Genomic DNA, 18,663 nt, shown 5'->3' with positions numbered 1-18,663 from the left:
ATCCTCCCATTACAGCACATTTTACATTTCCTGTAGCCGGTACATTCCAGGGCTCTTCCCTCTTCTGCTACGACGAATTTAAAATCATAAGTACTGTCCTACACACAGCTGCCTCCATTCTCTCTACGTGACCAAACCATCTAGAATTAATTCTTCTCTCTCTGCCTACGCCAGTCATTTTACAGCATTGTTATTTCGCTATTTTGCTTCTAGCCAAGGGAGATGTATAAATAAATGCACACACACATATATATATGTGTGTATATGTTTGTATGTGTGCTTTGTTTGTATGCATACATTAACAAGTTAACCAGGTATGTGGTACTGGCAAAACCATTATCTATAATGATCTGGCAATTGCAAACATTCCAATTATTTGAAAAAAAAAACAAATCCTAATAGTCAAATAGCAAACAGCAAGTCATAACGACCCACAAAAATTAAAGAAAATAGCCTGTTACCGTCATCGTAAATTTTCAAATGGACGAAAATCGCCTGCTTTAACAATATTAGATTCTCTAATCGACAAGAGTGACTTTGGGCGTGTCTGACAGGTATTGATTGCTCAGATAAATAGAAAGAAACAAACGGGCTAATCGAAATGTCAATAACAGACTATACTGGAAACGATTTATAGGACAATTTCTTTTATTCGGTTTTTAATCCCTCTGTTTAAAAGCTAGGTAGGGGATAGAATATTTGTCCGTCTGTCCGCCGTGCTTTTGTTTAGTTAATAAATACGTGACAATAGATTTGTATATCAGGCATATTTAGCACATTGCTTGCAATGAACGTAAGTTTAGGTGAGGTATAAGATTTTCCTCGTTTTAACAAGGTATTATAGGTGGAAATATCAGATATTTGTTGGTTGTCATTTAAAATTATCCATAGTTTCACCTATACCCGATCTTGTTTGACTTCTGAAAACAAACCATAGTTTAACCTTTACATAATCTTGGTTTTTATTTTAAGTAAATCATAGTCTACCCTTCACACAATTTTGGTTGTCATTTGAAATGAACGATGGTTGAACCTTACAAGATACTGGTTGTCATTTGCAATGTTCTGTAGTTTAGTTTATTTGACCTTTAACTTACAAGATATTGGTTGTCATTTGCAATGATCCGTAGTTTAACCTTTACTCTCTTGGTTGTTATTTGAAATGATTCATAATATAACCTTTGCAAGACATTGGCTGCCACTTGAAATGTGTCATAGTTTAATTTTTACACTCTATTGTTTGTTATTGGAAATAATTCATAAATTAACCTTTAATCTCTTGGTTGTTATTTGAAATGAGTAATAGTTTAACCTTTACACCTTCTTGGTTGTTGTTTGAAATGATTAGCAGTCTAACCTTTACACTCTCTTGGTTGTCATTCGCAACTATTCGTTGTTTAACTTCACACGATCTTGTCTTGTATTTGAAATGGTTCGTATTCTAACCTTTACACTACGCTGGTTGTTATTTGAAATGAATCATCATTCTGGCCTACAGCTAAAGGTAGGGAGTGACATTCAACACACCTTCACGCACTATTTGCTTTTACTACTAAAGAAGTGATTATTCGGTTGCCAAGTTGCTGATTCTTTTGAGAAATTATTCTTTACCAGCTACATTGTAAATCCTACTCAAGTTTGTTTATTAAAAAAAATTGCTATAAAATTGTTAGGTAGTAGTCTAGAGACGCTTCCTATTTAGAGAAGGTTCTACGATTTTTTAAGAAGATTCTAAATTAAGAACTAGGTTAATAACAGTAATCTGTTGTGTGTATAGGTTTCCTATTGGTCAATAACTTCACAGGAGTCATGCTGTAAGTTCTACAAAAGTATGCTATTCTTATAATAATGGATTAAAGAAAAAGCATATATTCTGATTAATATATAAAGCATCATTGCCATTGTTAGATAAAAAAAAGTCCACTACCTTGATACTTTTTCGTAAAATGTAAAGATCCTAGATATCTGGAAATTCTTCTTTTAGGAGCTAGACATAACTCCCCAATTTTAATAGCGAGACAGCCCACACTTCTGCTGAGTAGAGCTGGAACAATTTTCATCAAAACCTTGAACTGTGGACAGACTATTGATTTTGGCTGTACCTTACTGTTTCCACATGTCTACTGGCTTTCAGGAAGCACAAGGCCTTATATAACGGCATAAAGTTATATAAGATCTGCAGTAAACTTGTAGCGCACCGCGAAGAGGAAGATGGCACCGTCATGGTTGCACTCAGTACTCGTTCTTACATAGCTCTGTAGAACAAAGATGATATTGAACAAGCTTTGCTCAGGTGAAAAAAGTTACCCAAGTTTAGAAAGGGAATCATCCCAACTGTCTAAGTTGTATAAGGCATTTTTAATTTTTCATAGACGACAAGAAATTTAATGGGAGTAAACAAGTAAAAAATGCGCCGAAGTTTCTTCGGAGCAATAGAGTTTTCTGTACAGCCGCTACATCGTATACTCAAAGCCACAGAAAATAGATCTATGTTTCGGTGGTCTCTGTATAATGCTGTATGAGCCGTGGCCCCTGAAACTCTCAGCCAGCCGTGGTGGCCTGTGTTGTTACATTGCCAGAAGCGCGATTATTGCTAACTTTAACCTTAAATAAAATAAAAACTACTGAGGCTGGAGGGCTGCAATTTGGTATGTTTGATGACTGGAGAGTGGATGATCAACATACCAATTAGCAGCCCTCTAACCTTAGTAGTTTTTAAGATCTGAGGGCGGACAGAATAAGTGCGGACAGAAAAAAGCGCGGACAGAATAATGTGCGGACGGACAGACAGGGCGACACAATAGTTTTCTTTTGCAGAAAACTAAAAATAGCTCTTTTTTGTTTTTATGCAGTATTGATTTAACTGTCGTTTCTCATCAATCTACGATAATGAAGGAATAATAGAACTAATAGATTCAAAGATATAGTAGATTCTGATTGGCCCGCTCAAAATAAAGTTATGTCACTTATTTGGTTTTCTAATGGTCGCAGTTTCTGTTTCCTAATCTGTATTTTTTCATGGTGTTTTCAGAACAAATGAAGATATAATAGATATGATAGATTTCAGAAGAAATTTGTTATGCTGTATATTTCAATGCTGAACCTGTCCTGTTGACAATGGCATGATCTATTAAATGAATTACTAATTATTCCAACCAGTTATGGATTTGTAATCAAAATGTCTTTTTGCATTAACAATTGTAATCGGTTGTCTCACAGCTGGCTTGAAAATTTAGATCTATAAATCTATAAATCCTGGAGATTTATAGGTTTATCGTTCTATTTCAGTGGCTATGTGATATTATTATGGGACAGGCTTTAAGCCACGGAGGTGTTGCTTAAATTTGGATAAGGATCCAAATGTGGAAGTAGAAACAGAATTCTTTTCTTAGTAGTCCTGTTGTTTTTGGCTGACTGAATTGTGGAGGAGGATTGCCAGAAGATTACATTTTGCTTTTGTATATAGATGTATTATATTATATATGTATTTATATATGTATGTATATACATACATATGTATATACATGTACAAATGTTTATGTATTTATAGATAATTATATATATATGTGTATATATATATATATATATATATATATATATATATATATATAAATATATATATATATATATATATATATATATATATATTCATCATTTGTCCATATCTTGATTCAGTGATACATATATATGTATAAATGTTAATGCATTTATAAATAATTATATGTATATATACATATGTGTGTGTTTGTGTATGTGTGTATGTATATATATATAGCCTATGTACATACATATATACGTATGCAGTATATGTATGTATTGTGAGAGAGTAATATATATATATATATATATATATATATATATATATATATATATATATATATATATATATATATATATCAGAGTGTTTATAATAGAAAACTCAAACCTATGTAATAATGCATGCTATATGCCTTTAAGCAGAACTGAACACTTTAGAAGACAGTGGCTAAGACACGTTCATTCATTTAGTTATTATATATTTGTCTATCTATTGTTCTGAAGTTTAACACTACTTAGTTTGCTAAGAGTTTTATCTCGGCTATAACAAAAATGTGGAGTAGTTTATCTAGTGCAATTGTGGAATCTTCTCGTCTCTAAATGTTTAAGCAGGAAGCAATTTCATTCCTGCTCTCTGCTGACGCCTCCTGAATTCAGGTGTACAGGTTTTATTAGTTTTCTGTAAAAGAAAACTATTGTGCCGGCTTTGTCTGTCCGTCTGCACTTTTTCTGTCCGCCCTCAGATCTTAAAAACTGTTAAGACTAGAGGACTGCAAATTGGAATGCTGATCATCCACCTCCCAGTCATCAAACATACTAAATTGCAGCCCTAGCTCAGTAGTTTTTATTTTATTTAAGGTTAAAGTTAGCTATTATCGTGCTTTGGCAACGATATAGACAGGCCAACACCGTGCCGTGCTTAAAGTTCTTCATGGGCTGCGGCTCATACAGCATTATAGTCCGAGACCACCGAAAACAGATCTATTTTCGGTGGCCTTGATTATACACTGTAGCAGCTGTACAGAAAACTCTATCGCGCCGAAGAAACTTGGGCGCATTTTTTACTTGTTATCTGTTCCTTCATATGTATTTATTTATTTATTTATTTATTTATTTATTTATTTATTACCTTTTCCTACAACTTGTCTCTCTCTACAGACTGATTTCCCTTTGGAGCTCTTTTGGGTTTATAATCTGTTGACTCTGTCCATAAGGGTTTTCAGCTGAATATTTGAAGAAAGAAAGAAAGAAAGAAAGAAAGAAAAAAGAAAGAAAATCAATATTGCGTAATCACCTAGGCACGGGATACCTCACTACGGCTTGAAAACAGACAGCACGATATCTCGTTCATTCATTTTGTACGAAGTTGACTCTATGAAATTTAGAATAAATTTTTTTTTTTTTTTTTTAAGACGCGATTAATAGAGGCAGAAGTCAGGCGTCACTCACTTACCTCTCAATTTTGTATCGGTTTGCTCTTATGAAGTGACACGGAGAAAGAAAGAATAGTCAGGAAAGGGTCGTAAATAAAGAGGGAGCAGTGGGGAAGGGGGTAGAGGGGAAGGAGTAGACGAGTGGAGTTTGCAGTTGACTGGAGTGGAGTATAGAACTGCATGGCACACATATAATAGGGTTTTTTTTATCATCAAAGTCTTGGAGGTTGGTTTTGTAGGAAGTAACAAAGTAGTATTTTATATATATATATATATATATATATATATATATATATATATATATATATATATATATATAACAAAATATAAATTCAAAGTATGGTCCTGTCACCAAAATAAATAAATGAATAAATAATAATACAAATATATTAAATAAAATTAAATAAAAAACATAAATAGATAAATAAATAGTAATTCAATTTGTTAATTATTATATAAACTTATAAATAATAAATAAATCTGATAACCAACCCAGCCTCAGGATTCATCTCAAAATCGAGCCAACCTTCCCTTACCCAATAGCCCACCCCTCCCCAAAATTTCATCGAAACCCACCCGCAACTTTCTTAGATATCTTCTTCGAACATCAAACAATCATAGACAACTCTGCAACAATGCCCCACCGCCTGGCTTTTCCCGGCCGCGCTCACGAAATTAGAAGGTACAGAGATAAAGAGGTATTGATCTCCTCAAGGAATTTCACTGCGACGAAGTAGCGAAGGTACAGTGATCGTGACTTGAGGAAGCCGAAGAAACTATGTTAAACGAGCGGACGTAGCGTCGGTTGCTAGGCAACAGAACAAAACACAGTTGCTTGCGTATACGACGTCCGTGACGAACCCAGAGAAGTACTTTGTTCGTCAAAGTTTTTGTTGCTGTTATGACACAAAAGTTTTGCTATATAACGGAATCGGGGGAGTTCAATGAAATTCCAAAATCGAAACAAAATCTTTTTAAGAAATGATGAGAAATAAAATGAAATCCCAGTTTAACGAGCCCTAAGTACTTTGTTCATCTATTATGGCACTGAAGTTTGTTATATAACGAAATCACAGGGGTACAATGAAATCCCAAAATTGAAAAAAGTTTTGAATAAATAATGAGATAAAATGAAATCCCAGTTTAACGAACCCCAAGTACTTTGTTCGTCTACTATGGCACAAAAGTTTTGTTATATAACAAAATCAAAGGAATACAATGAAATTCCAAAATTAAAATAAAATCTTTTTAAGAAATGGCGAGAAATAAAATGAAATCTCAAAATTTAAAAAGCTTTCGAGTAGTTAAGAAATGATAAGATCAACAAATTTACATTATGTGCAGAGAAAATGAGCCCCAAGTACTTTGTTCGTCAAATTTTTGTTGCTATTGACAAAAAAATTTGTATATAACAGAATCACAGGAATACCAGTACATTCCAAAATTGAAAAAAGTTTCTAAGAAATGCTGATAAATAAAATTAAATCTCAAAATTTAAATAGTTTTTAAGAAATGATGAGAAAAAAATGAAATCTAAAAATTTAAATAGTTTTTAAGAAATTATGAGAAATAAAATGAAATCTCAAAATTTAAATAGTTTTTTAAATGCTGAGAAATAAAATGAAATCACAAAATTTAAATAGTTTTTAAGAAATGATGAAAGTTCCTCATTGGACGGGTGGGTATCGTTCTCAGCTAGCACTCTGCTGGTCACGCTTTCGATTCTCCGACCGGCCAATGAAGAATTAGTGGAATTTATTTCTGGTGATAGAAATTCATTTCTCGTTATAATGTGGTTCGGATTCCACAATAAGCTGTAGGTCCCGTTGCTAGGTAACCAAATGGTTCTTAGCCACGTAAAATAAATCTAATCCTTCGGGCCAGCCCTAGGAGAGCTGTTAATCAGCTCAGTGGTCTGGTGTAACGACCCGAGTGGGCCGTTATGCAGGTTCTTTAATATACTCAGGACGGGGCTGTCATGACTGACGGCAGATGTAACAAACAAAGGAGGAGAAAACAACAAAAACAATAAAATGAGCTTAATATTAATTTATTTTTAAAAATATTTACAAGTGAGACAGGTCTGGTAAAAAGTGAAACCATAAGCATAAAAACCAAGAGGCAGCACTAAACAAAAAAGCAAGTTAAACAAATAGTAGCTTTAAACAAAAAGGCAAAAATAAACAACAGCAGGCAGAAAAAAAAAACAAACATACGTCCTCCATCGGGTCACCAAGACAGCCCTCAGCTGCACAACAGGACAAGACCCCACAAACCAGAATACCCGATGGAGACGTCAGGACAGCCTCACGCTGTCATCAAAGATGAGCAGCTCGTGGTCACACGACTACTCATGGTCACACTCCACCTCTACGACGTGCTCCACTTCGTAGGCGTGCTCCAATTTGCTGCTCAAAACTCGACCAACGTCGACTCGAAAAACTGCCTGCTGCTGCTGCCACTGCCGCTGCCTCGCTGCCCTACCAGACCCGACTGCAGACAGAAAAAACGGCAGCTCACCACGAAAACATCAAAACAAAAAAACTTGAAGGTAAATCCACAAAGGAACGAGCGGGGAACCAGCAGTTCCTTCACTTAACGTGAAATGATCCTCCAATGTCAGAAAAAAAACAGAGCCATCCTGTCACGGTCGCCATTGTAACGACCCAGTGGGCAAAATATACTCAGGACGGGCTGTCATGACTGACGGCAGATAAAATGAGCTTAATATTAATTTATTTTTAAAAATATTTACAAAGACAGGTCTGGTAAAAGTGAAACCATAAGCATAAAAAAACAAAAACAAAAGCAAGTTAAACAAATAGTAGCTTTAAACAAAAAGGCAAAAATAAACAACAGCAGGCAGAAAAAAAAACAAACATACGTCCTCCATCGGGTCAAAGACAGCCCTCAGCTGTTACCCTGATGGAGAAACAGCCTAAAAGATGAGCAGCTGACCAACGTCGACTCAAAATTTAAACCCGACTAGAAAAACGGCAGCTCACCACGAAAACATCAAAACAAAAAAACTTGAAGGTAAGAAAAAACCATCACTTAACGTGATCTGGTTAAACTAAAGAAATAAGAAATGATGAAAAAAATGAAATCTCAAAATTTAAATAGGTTTTAAGAAATGTTGAGAAATAAAGTGAAATATCAAAATTTAAATAGCTTTTGTGAAATGATGGGCAATAAAATGAAATCTCAAAATTACAATAATTTTTAAGAAATGATGAAAAATAAAATGAAATCTCAAAATTTAAATAGTTTTTAAGAAATGATGAGAAATAATATGATATCTCAAAATTTAAATAGTTTTTAAGAAATGATGAGAAATAAAATGAGATCTCAAGATCCAAATAGTTTTTAAGAAATGATGAGAAATAAAATGAAATATCAGATTTTAAATAGTTTTTAAGAAATGAGAAATAAAATGAAACCTCAAAGTTTAAATAGTTTTTAAGAAATGATGAGGAATAAAATGAAATACCAAAACTTAAGAAGTCTTCAAGAAGTTGAGAAATGATGAAATCAGCATATTCACATAAATTCGCAGCGGAAATGAATTGCCATCAATATTTAAGTCAGGTAATTTCCTTTGTACATAATTTGAATATGTTTACCATATCATCTCTTAACAATATTTTAAAATTTGGAATTTCATGGAATTCTTATTAATATTATCACAGAGGAAACAAGTCTGCAATAATGTACCGGTAATAATGATATTTAATTTAAAAGCGCACTGAATATATAAATATATATATATATATATATATATATATATATATATATATATATATATATATATACATACATATATATATATATATATATATATATATATATATATATGTATACACACATATATATATATATAATATATATATATATATATATATATATATATATATATATATATATATATATATATATATATATATATATATATATATATATATATATATATATATATATATATATATATATATATATATATATATATATATATATATATATATATATATACTTATCTAAAAATAATCACTCTGCTGTTTCATGTAATTCCGTCCTTTCCAACTCAGAAATTTGAATTTCAATAATTTTTGCCATTAATTTCTTATGTACTTTTACTCAGACTGGAAAGAAAACAGCGCAGATTTCAAAAAGTGCAATTTTTTTTAACTTTTTAAAATAATATTTCTTACAAATGAATGCGGATTTGCTTCCCCATTTACAGTGTGTCGTGTGATTCGGAGATGATGATGATAATAATAATAATAATAATAATAATAATAATAATAATAATAATAATAATAATTTTTATCTTAGCCATCCTACTCGACTGGGTGGTATTTATAGTGTGGGGTTCCTGGTTGCATCCTGCCTCCTTAGTAGTCCATCACTTTTCTCACTTTCTTTCTCTTCTAATCTGGATAATAATAATAATAAATAATAATAATAATAATAATAATAATAATAATAATAATAATAATAATAATAATAATAATTATTATTATTATTATTATTATTATTATTATTATTATTATTTGTAGCAAAGTTATCTCTATTATGAGCACCACATTTTGACTACTTTCATCATTAGCAGTAATGAAATTAGAATAAATAGTTACCCCGTAAAGTTAATCTCAATATATACATACCTATTATGAGAGACCTGGTGTGGACCTCAGGAAACAGGCAACCAAGAAGACGTGCTTTATAAAAACCACTAGAAAATTTATGATTTCCATGTTTGCTCATGCTATAAGAAGTTAGGAATAGTACTAAAAGTATACCTTAGTTTAACCCAACCACTGAGCTGATTAACAGCTCTCCTAGGGCTGGCCCGAAGGATTAGATTTGTTTTACGTGGCTAGGAACCAACTGGTTACCTAGCAACGGGACCTACAGCTTATTGTGGAATCCGAATCACATTCTACCGAGAAATGAATTTCTATCACCAGAAATAAATTCCTCTAATTCTTCATTGGCCGGCCGGAGACTCGAACGCGGGCCCAGCAGAGTGCTAGCCGAGAACGATATCGACCCCTCCAATGAGGAACTGCAACTAGTACTACTTTACTATCATTACTATTCCTAACTTTTTCTAACATGAGCAAACATGGAAATCAAAAATTCTTCAGTGATTTTTATAAAGCACGTCTTGCTTGGTTGCCCGTTCAATGAGGTCCACACCAGATCTCTCATTGACTTAAGCATCCTGTCATCACTTACTTCATGCTGGCATAAGCCCCAATTAATTCTGTACCAAAAAACAAACCACTGAATGTTTTCCATAAATCTCATTGTTTCAGTTAATCAAGACAGTGAACCATTTTTCAAGTTTATTCAGTTGCAATGGAAAGTTAAGCATAATACATAGCAAATGCACAAATATTCCTTTTTTTATATTGTAGCAATATCCATATCCATTTTCCATATGATATTGCAATAATTCAACGATGCAGCTAATATAAGTTGCGTAAATAACTGTTATTGTCACCGCTGAAGTTGCAAATAGACTCGTTCGAATAATATAATGAGCCCTGGTCCAATTCTAATCCATAATTAATGTCCAGTTTTAAACCCTAATTAGTATCCAGTTTAAATCCCTGATTAATGTACAGTTTTATTCCATAATAATGTCCAATTTGAATCCCTAATTAATGTTCAATTTTAGTCTCTAATTAACGTCCAGCTTTAACGTCCAGTTTTCATCCATAATTAATGTCCTATTTTAGTCCTAATTATTATCCAATTTTAATCGCCAGTTAATGTCCAATTTTAGTCCCTAGTTAATGTCTAATTATAGTCCCTAATTAATGTCCAATTTTAGTCCCTAATTAACGTCCAGTTTTAATCCCCAGTTAATGTCCAGTTTTAGTCCCTAGTTTATGTCCAATTTTAGTCACCAATTAATGTCCAATTTTTATTATAGTTAATGTCCAATTGTAGCCCCTAATTAAAGTCCAATTTTAATCCTTAATTAACATTCAGTTTTAATCCCTGATATATAAAAATTATTTGTAAACTCAACAAATGTAGACATAGGTGTATATTAATGTCGATTGTGTAGAGAGAGAGAGAGAGAGAGAGAGAGAGAGAGAGAGAGAGAGAGAGAGAGAGAGAGAGAGATAGGTCAAAAGCCCTCTTCTTCTTCAAAAGCAAAATTCTCTTCAGTTGTAAAATAAATCCATTTACGTTTTTAGTGAAAGGCCATGCGCGGAAAATGTCCTCTTTATACCTATCCTAATTTTCAAGTCCATATAACAATTATAAATTGTCTAAAAGAGGAGCAAGTGGATTTCTCACGGCCATTATAAACTTCTGAACGCAAAATTTATCATCGGGAAAGAAATCATGCAGTATTGATCCTCTTGTAATTAATTAAATAAATTGCGTGGGTACGACACCTGACTCACAAAAGTCCTTGACATCTCCAGCAGAGGATGTGCTGTGAATTATCGACCGACTGAAGCGATATTTGACCCCTCTCTCTCTCTCTCTCTCTCTCTCTCTCTCTCTCGTGTGATATTTATGTGTGTTTCTTCCTGTCATTTCCCGATGATCGATGGAAGGCGCAAGATAAACCGATTTCACGATATTTTTTAATCGGCGTCGCTGGCTTTTTTTTCTAGCTCTCAAAATCCGTCATCTGCGCAGTAACGATCGATTTGACGATTTCTCTCAGAGACCTTTATCTCTCTCTCTCTCTCTCACTCTCTCTCTCTCTCTCTCTCTCTCTCTCTCTCTCTCTCTCTCTCTCTCTCTCTCTCTTTCTGGCTGTTATGTCCGAGTGATGCCTGTACTTGCAGGGTTAAATACTCTCATTATACCTTGACGTTAATATATGTATTCTGTTCATCAACAGTTTCATGTATACAAAACTACCCTCTCTCTCTCTCTCTCTCTCTCTCTCTCTCTCTCTCTCTCTCTCTGCACCAATTTATCACTTTTAACGAGACATTAATGCTGTCTTTCTTCGGGCCTTCGATTTTCTGAAGTCTCTCGCTCTGACGTGTACAGTTCTTTTACTCACAGCTCATCAGATGGCTGATTTCAACATCTGCCAAGAGATGGCATTTCAGTTATTGTCATTATAGTCCTGGGAAACCGGACTAGAGTTCCGATGATTTTTACAATATATTACCAGTGTTCGTTGATGGGTTATAGGAAACGAAACCGGTATATATATTTTAGTATTCTTGCGACAGGTTGAAGAAATCTTTTAGAGAAGGATTTCAAAGTTCTTGGACTCAGATTCGGCTCTGAGGCAACTTTCTCCCACTGATACGGTGTTTTTGGCTAACATTCTCCCACAGACACGGTTATTTTGGATAACATTCTCACACAGATACGGTTTCTTTTGGATAACATTCTCCCACAGATACGGTTTTTTTTTTTTGGCTAACATTCTCCTACAGATACGGTTTTTTGGGCAATATTCTTCCACAGATACGGTTGTTTTTTGTTTTTGGCAACATATCTCCCTAGGATAAAGTTTTCACTGCAACACATTCTTCTGAAAACATGGATTTGAGGCAACATTATGCCACAAACAAGGTTTTTAAAAGCTACATTCTTCTACAAATATGGCTCTAAGGCAACATTCCCCCACAGATATGTTTTTTCTTCGGCAACATTCCTCTACAGATATCCCTATGCTAATAGTTTTCTTCAGGCAACATTCCTCTTTAAGGATTGCCTTTGAGACAACATTCCCTCAAACATGTCATTTTCAGGCGACATTCTCCCAAACATTACGCGTTGGTGTAGCTAGATTCTCTCACACAGACTTGACATTTTGACTAAATTCTTTCAGACAAACACACACACACACACACAGTCGCTCACGGCTCTGAGGCCACGTTTGCCTGCCTGCAATCGCGACTTCGTTGCTAGGTATAGTACGCTCACCCCCTACATAAACTGCGTCATTCCTCGCAGTTCCTTGATGTGTTGTAAAGTATTTTCCTTTTTTTTACGTTCTGTTCTATGCTTAATGACTCCTGGTCATTTTTTTTTTTAGGTACCCTCAGTTTACGTACATATCTCCGTCAGGTGATTAGGTAACAGTGTTATGTAATCACAAATTACGTTCATATATAGAATTCAGATTCATTCTTTTCTGAACCTTTGCGCAAAATCCCATGAATGACCTTAGTCGTTTTACTGGTATTATTTTCGAACCAGTTTTCAGCGCACAGTTAAAATCTTTATTTATTTTTGTGTATGTTGTGTGGTGATGTAATTATCCTTATCTACCGGTTCCTTTCATCTGTTTTTGATAACAGGTCTATAGATTTTTTGAACTCAGTAATGATGACTCGGTTCCATAAGGGATAGAGTTGCCAAGTTTCAGTTTTAGAAAGTCTTTATTTATTTACTTTCGTAAAGAGACAGGAATAAACTTTCCTGGCAGAAGCAATTTCGATTCCACGAAATAATTCATGACCTTCCTTTTTCAACTCGGGAACGAATAATGAATCAATCATTTGTCTTTTTTTGGATTTTATTGTTTTTTTTTTTTTTGTTTTCCTTCAATTAATGACAATAAAGTGCACTAACGAGGAACTACGAGGACAATGGTGCTGAATTACTGTAGATTGATAAAGCCTTACTACCACAGACAAGGTCTTTGACGAAAACATTGCAGACAAGTGATATGCAGTTGCAGAGAGTCACACGAGCTAGATTGAGAGTAGACTCTTTTCAGAAGCACAACTGTAGATTTAAACTGTTGCAGATAGAAGGACATCAATAATAATATCAATGACGAGATGGAATGCAAACGAAAAAGAGAAGAAGAAAAGTGAGAGAAAAATCTCATATCTCTTCTGATAGAAATTCACAAATTAAGGATACCAAAGCCGGTGGTGGTCTGGCTCGTTCTGTTAATAAGTGGCTGTTTATCTTGCTAAAGGAATTATTAGGAGAGATTGCCCTACGCTGCCCCTGCTTTCTTTCACCAGCTCGTCCTCCTCCTTCAGGGCTTGCCAGGGTTGACGTCGCCTCCCTTGGCCTTCCAGTCGTCGAAGGAGCCGGGGTATACCCTGGCGGAGGAAAGATCACAGTAGTCATCGTCAGTTATTCTTGCGGATGTCAATAAGAGCAGAGAAATGTGCAGAGAAAGTTTGGAATATTTTTTAAAATGTCAACTTGCTGTTTTTTCTGAGAGTTAACAAAAACTGACACAGCGTAAACCTTCTCGTCATATTAATTATATGTTAGTATACAGTCTCAATCAGACGCAACAAATTGTATCAGAGCCATTTAATCTGTAATGTTATTTAAGTTATTTATCCATTGTAAATTCCATGAACAGGTTAAATAGCAGAATCAGGAGAGAGAGAGAGAGAGAGAGAGAGAGAGAGAGAGAGAGAAACAGATGCAACAAAACAATAACATATTAAGCTACCGTATTAGCAAACCCTCCTTGTAAACGGATAAAAGTTCCAGTCAATTAATCGCTGTCAAAAATTCTCACCTCACTGACATCCCAGCGTTGGCCATCTTGTCTCCAGCCCGCCTGGCTCGGGAGCCCTTCTGGCAATGGACGACGAGGGAGTCGCCATCTTTCGGCTTGTCGAAGCCGTATTTGGAGTTGAAGTCGTCGTCGCTCATTTTCAGGGCGTCGTCCAATTCGGGCACTATTTCATAAAAGGAAAAACCAAAGCATAAGAATTTTAACTGGGTTTGAAACGACCACACATTAGCATTTCTAATCACTCTGAAGTAAGAGGTGAAACTGAAACGTAATTAAGCTTAGGGACCTGGAGAGTGAAAGATTGGGTGAATACTAAAAGGCAGAAAGCACTGCAGCCCAAGGGCCGCTGCAAAGAACTTTATCAATTCTTAAGATTGGCCGCACAAGGCGCAAAGTAGGCAGAGTCTCCCTCCAGACTCAGTCTAGGTCTATAGGTATTTGACTCTGTCATGACAACATTAATCTAGATATCTTAGGAATACTTTAAAGTTTTTTTTATAATAAAATATTTAGATAGTAACGCAATTACTTTGAATTAAATTCTCGAATATTAAAAAATTTAATTTAAAATTCACATTAGGTTTAGAAAGGGTGGTATCAAATTCTGGAAGAGAAATTAAGTCAGACATTGAGATACTTACGTGGGACGTTGTGTGCCCCGGGAATGTGACCCTCATGTTCAATCTCCCCAGGGTTCCTGACGTCGATGATGGTGAAGTCATCCTTGTTGCTGGAAAGCTCATCGTAGTGGATATCTGCAAGAGGGAGTAGAATCTCGTATAACTTCTCATCTACGAGTCTGGGAAACTTTTCAGGAAATATTCATAAATCTGCAACAGATTTTAACATTTTTTTTTATAGAAGAGATGGAGAAAAAAAATGTTTCGCATTAGTTACAAAACGCCTAATTCAACAGGTTGCTTGTTGACAGAACAAGCTGGCCTTATACCAGCACAGTCTGCTGATCCATGTGATGACTGACAACGTCGACCTGTGGGGATAGAATAGGTTAGGAAGGAAGAAAGGGGGTAGGGGTTATATAATGTTACATTGACGGGGAGGGGGCTGGGGAAGGTACTCTTTTTATCTCAGTGACATAGAGGTGAGGGTGGGATAGGTCTGTCTATAAGATTTCGAATTTTATAACTGTAAGTTTCTGAGTGGGGGAATTTGTGTAATTCCTGATTGATCTGTAACTGTTTCAGTGATAGCCTGCTTGTGTTGTAAGATTTAAGAACTGAATTAGAAAACAAAATAAAAATTTTCACTTGGGGATGGTAAGGAGTTAAAGTTTAAGTGTATGGAAATCTGGCCATTGCTAACCGCACGGTGTCTGGCTGTCTCTCGTCCGTTAAAGGTCATGACATTTCCAAAGCTGATCGTCGGCTGATCGATGACGTATATAAGTTTAAATAACCCATTAACAGAATGGAAGTCGTCTTTGTTAGGGATTAAGTTACGAGGATTAATTTACGCAGAGGAAAAGAAAGATTCAATTTAAGGCCTCGTTCAAAAGAGGTGATTTCAATCGCGGCGTTTCCAAGCGGTAGTTCCGAAGCCAACAAAGTCTTGAGGGAGAGTTAAAACGCGAGCGGTCGATTTTTTTTTTTTTTTTTTCAACGCGACGTCTAACGCCTAAGTTGAGCTTAGCGTCGCTAACGCTCGCCAGTTGGTAACGACAAGAATCATCAGCAGATTTGTATGCACAATCAGTATACCTCGATGTGTTTGAATGGCAACAATTCTGATTTGTGCTAATAATAAGAAATGACTAAAGTGTAAAAAATATATGTGCGTTAAGGTTACGCCCATATTTTGGATTTTGATGCGTAAATCCTCTTGTGAAATGGATATACTCATGTTGAAAGTACTAGACAAGTGTCATCATTAACCATTGAAAGTAGATAACCAAACGATTTTCATCAAAAGATTTAATAGTCATTCTGAAATAATCGAAGAAAATTTCGGTTCGTATTCTCTTAGCTTTTAATGTAAGATTACGACTTGTGTAAGTCTACCGTTCGAAACAGGGTGCTCCCAACAACATTTTTGTTTTCGTTTTTTTTTTCTTCGTTTTTCTGACGATAAAGTGTATTGAAATCGCCTCTTGTGGACTGGGTCTAAGGATTCTGTAGACTAATTCTGTCTTCTTACGCAAAACTAGAAAAAAGTATTATTAAGTATAAAAAGAACGATTAAATTAGACCTCAGAGATGATAAAGTTTTTGAATGCTTTCTGAAAATTCAGTTAAACTTTTAAATTCTTTACTTCGCTATGAAAAAGTATTCCGACTAGAGAAAGTACCCCTACGCAAGGGTACATATTGAATAAGGCATTGAGTCATCAACCTTGATTGATTGAACTGCCTCTTTGAACGTATTAAGATTAATTAATAGGTCAATGTTCGAACGTAAATATATTTACGTGAAACGCGGTATTTAACTCTGTGCAACAGAGGTGCCCTGAACGACTGTAAAGAATGCTTAACCGAAGCTAAGAGGGGAGAGCAGGTGGCTGGACCGATTATCCAAAAATATAATTTGGGGGAAATCAAGTCTTCAGATCAGAGCCATAGCAGTGGGCCACTGGGAACTTACCAGTAGACATAGTGGCTGTGTTTTTGTCTGTCTGAGACTACTGCAACCAAGACTATGGAGTGTTTCCTAAGAATGTCTCAACTGTACCGCTCTCCAGTTGAAACTGAAATCAAGTTAGGTGACCATTCAGACAGGCACCTCGCTTGGCGCTACCGGTGACAATAGCGCATGTGCCTAGTTGCCGAAAATCGCTTACGAGATTTGACAAAATCTTATTTCGTTGTTATATTTGCTGTGGGTGTTGTTATTTTTCGAAAGTAAGTATAAAGATTTTCTGCTGTTTTAGAGGTTCATATTTCAGAAAAGACGCTTGATCATTGTTGGTGAAGTGGACTTAGTTGTTGCATTAAAAAGCAGAAATGTTAATAACTCTATATGGGTGGGCGCCGCCCCCTTATCTTATAACTTTTTAATACTTTGTTAATTGAAATAATTAGATAAGCTAATTTATTACGAACAAAAATGTCATAAATCACAGTCATTTGAATTATTGCTTTGCAAATATTATCTGACTTGGCAACCGAGTTCGCTCTTCTACTCAAACTACCAATAAATCAGTGCCACGTCTAGTGGTAAATATTTTATGAAAGACCCCCTGAGAGAGTGAAGAACAAAGAAAATGAATATCTCTTTACTAATAAAGAAAACGTATATCCCCCCTTGAACCCTAAACTTATAAATTTAGTTCTTAGTTATTCTAATAACTGACAACGACCCATCACCATATAGGCTACTCATGTGTAATAAAGATTATCTGACATGCGTATTGTCTTGAATTTTCAGCCTTAAACAAGGTTAGCTTAGTTCACGAACTTGCCTGTTTTATTTTTTCCTAAAATTAAGAGAAACTATGATTTAAACTTAGTGCACCCAAACCTTAGTTATAATTATAAAATTCAGTTATTATCTATACCAGTGAAGTTTAATTGTTATAATCATTATTATTAGAAAAGATATCATCTGAATATTGCCCATCTAAATTTTTCACTGCTTTCTAAAATAGTACATTGCAAAGTGAAAGGAATGAAGGTTATGTACTTGAATAACATTATGTATGTCCTATAGAGCCAATCTAAGTTCTGTTTGAAAGTGGTTGTGTCAACAGGACATCAAGGCAAAGGACTTTTGATGAAAACTTTAACGCTAGAACAGGAAAAAAATGTGCGCACTTCAGTCGTTAATCAATTAATGCATTTATAAATAATAAAACGTTTTTATCAATACAACTGACGGTTAGGCACCCATGATTACGAATAGTGCACGGCACACACACACAAGCACATAAATATATATGATATGTATATATATATATATATATATATATATATATATATATATATATATATATATATATATATCAATATCTCTAGTGAGGGGGAGTTGGCTCCGGAAGGTATTGGTCATTCAGTTTCAACAAGACTTTCTGGATTGAGGTTGATATACAATGTTCTTCGTCTCCACAGCTTTGAACACTGATAGCTATGGAAAGGAAATAGGTGAATCAGGTATGCATGCAGTAAATACAGGGGTAGGGAAAAATGGTTTTGATAAGAAGAAGACACATACCCTATAAATCTTCAGCTGAAACCCCATATGGACAGAGTC

The 18,663-nt window shown here is 34.8% G+C and overlaps 1 protein-coding gene across 2 annotated transcripts; it reads right to left on the bottom strand.

Moving 5' to 3' along the window:
* Positions 1 to 13,467: 13,467 nt before the first annotated feature.
* On the bottom strand, positions 13,468 to 17,214 carry LOC136835155 (rhodanese domain-containing protein CG4456-like). 2 transcript variants are annotated; one of them, XM_067098363.1, is made up of 5 exons: positions 17,059 to 17,180; positions 15,410 to 15,451; positions 15,102 to 15,215; positions 14,461 to 14,623; positions 13,468 to 14,026 (listed from the first exon to the last, which is right to left on the bottom strand). In XM_067098363.1, the coding sequence occupies exons 1-5, from the start codon at positions 17,066 to 17,068 to the stop codon at positions 13,960 to 13,962; spliced, it is 396 nt and encodes a 131-aa protein (XP_066954464.1). In that variant the 5' UTR covers positions 17,069 to 17,180; the 3' UTR covers positions 13,468 to 13,959. The 2 variants fall into 2 exon arrangements, with proteins under 2 accessions (XP_066954464.1, XP_066954465.1); XM_067098364.1 differs by lacking the exon at positions 15,410 to 15,451 and having other exon boundaries at positions 17,059 to 17,214.
* Positions 17,215 to 18,663: the final 1,449 nt, after the last annotated feature.

This window comes from Macrobrachium rosenbergii, chromosome 55, assembly GCF_040412425.1.
Source record: "Macrobrachium rosenbergii isolate ZJJX-2024 chromosome 55, ASM4041242v1, whole genome shotgun sequence".
In the NCBI taxonomy this organism is placed as follows: Eukaryota; Metazoa; Arthropoda; class Malacostraca; order Decapoda; family Palaemonidae; genus Macrobrachium; species Macrobrachium rosenbergii.
This window is presented reverse-complemented; position numbering and strand designations above follow the sequence as displayed.

Coding starts and splice junctions, on each gene's coding strand:
- LOC136835155 (XM_067098363.1), bottom strand. Junction 15,216..15,409: donor TGGATCAGCAGACTGTGCTG/GTATAAGGCCAG, acceptor TCCCTCTTGCAG/ATATCCACTACGATGAGCTT. Junction 14,027..14,460: donor AACGCTGGGATGTCAGTGAG/GTGAGAATTTTT, acceptor TTCCTCCGCCAG/GGTATACCCCGGCTCCTTCG.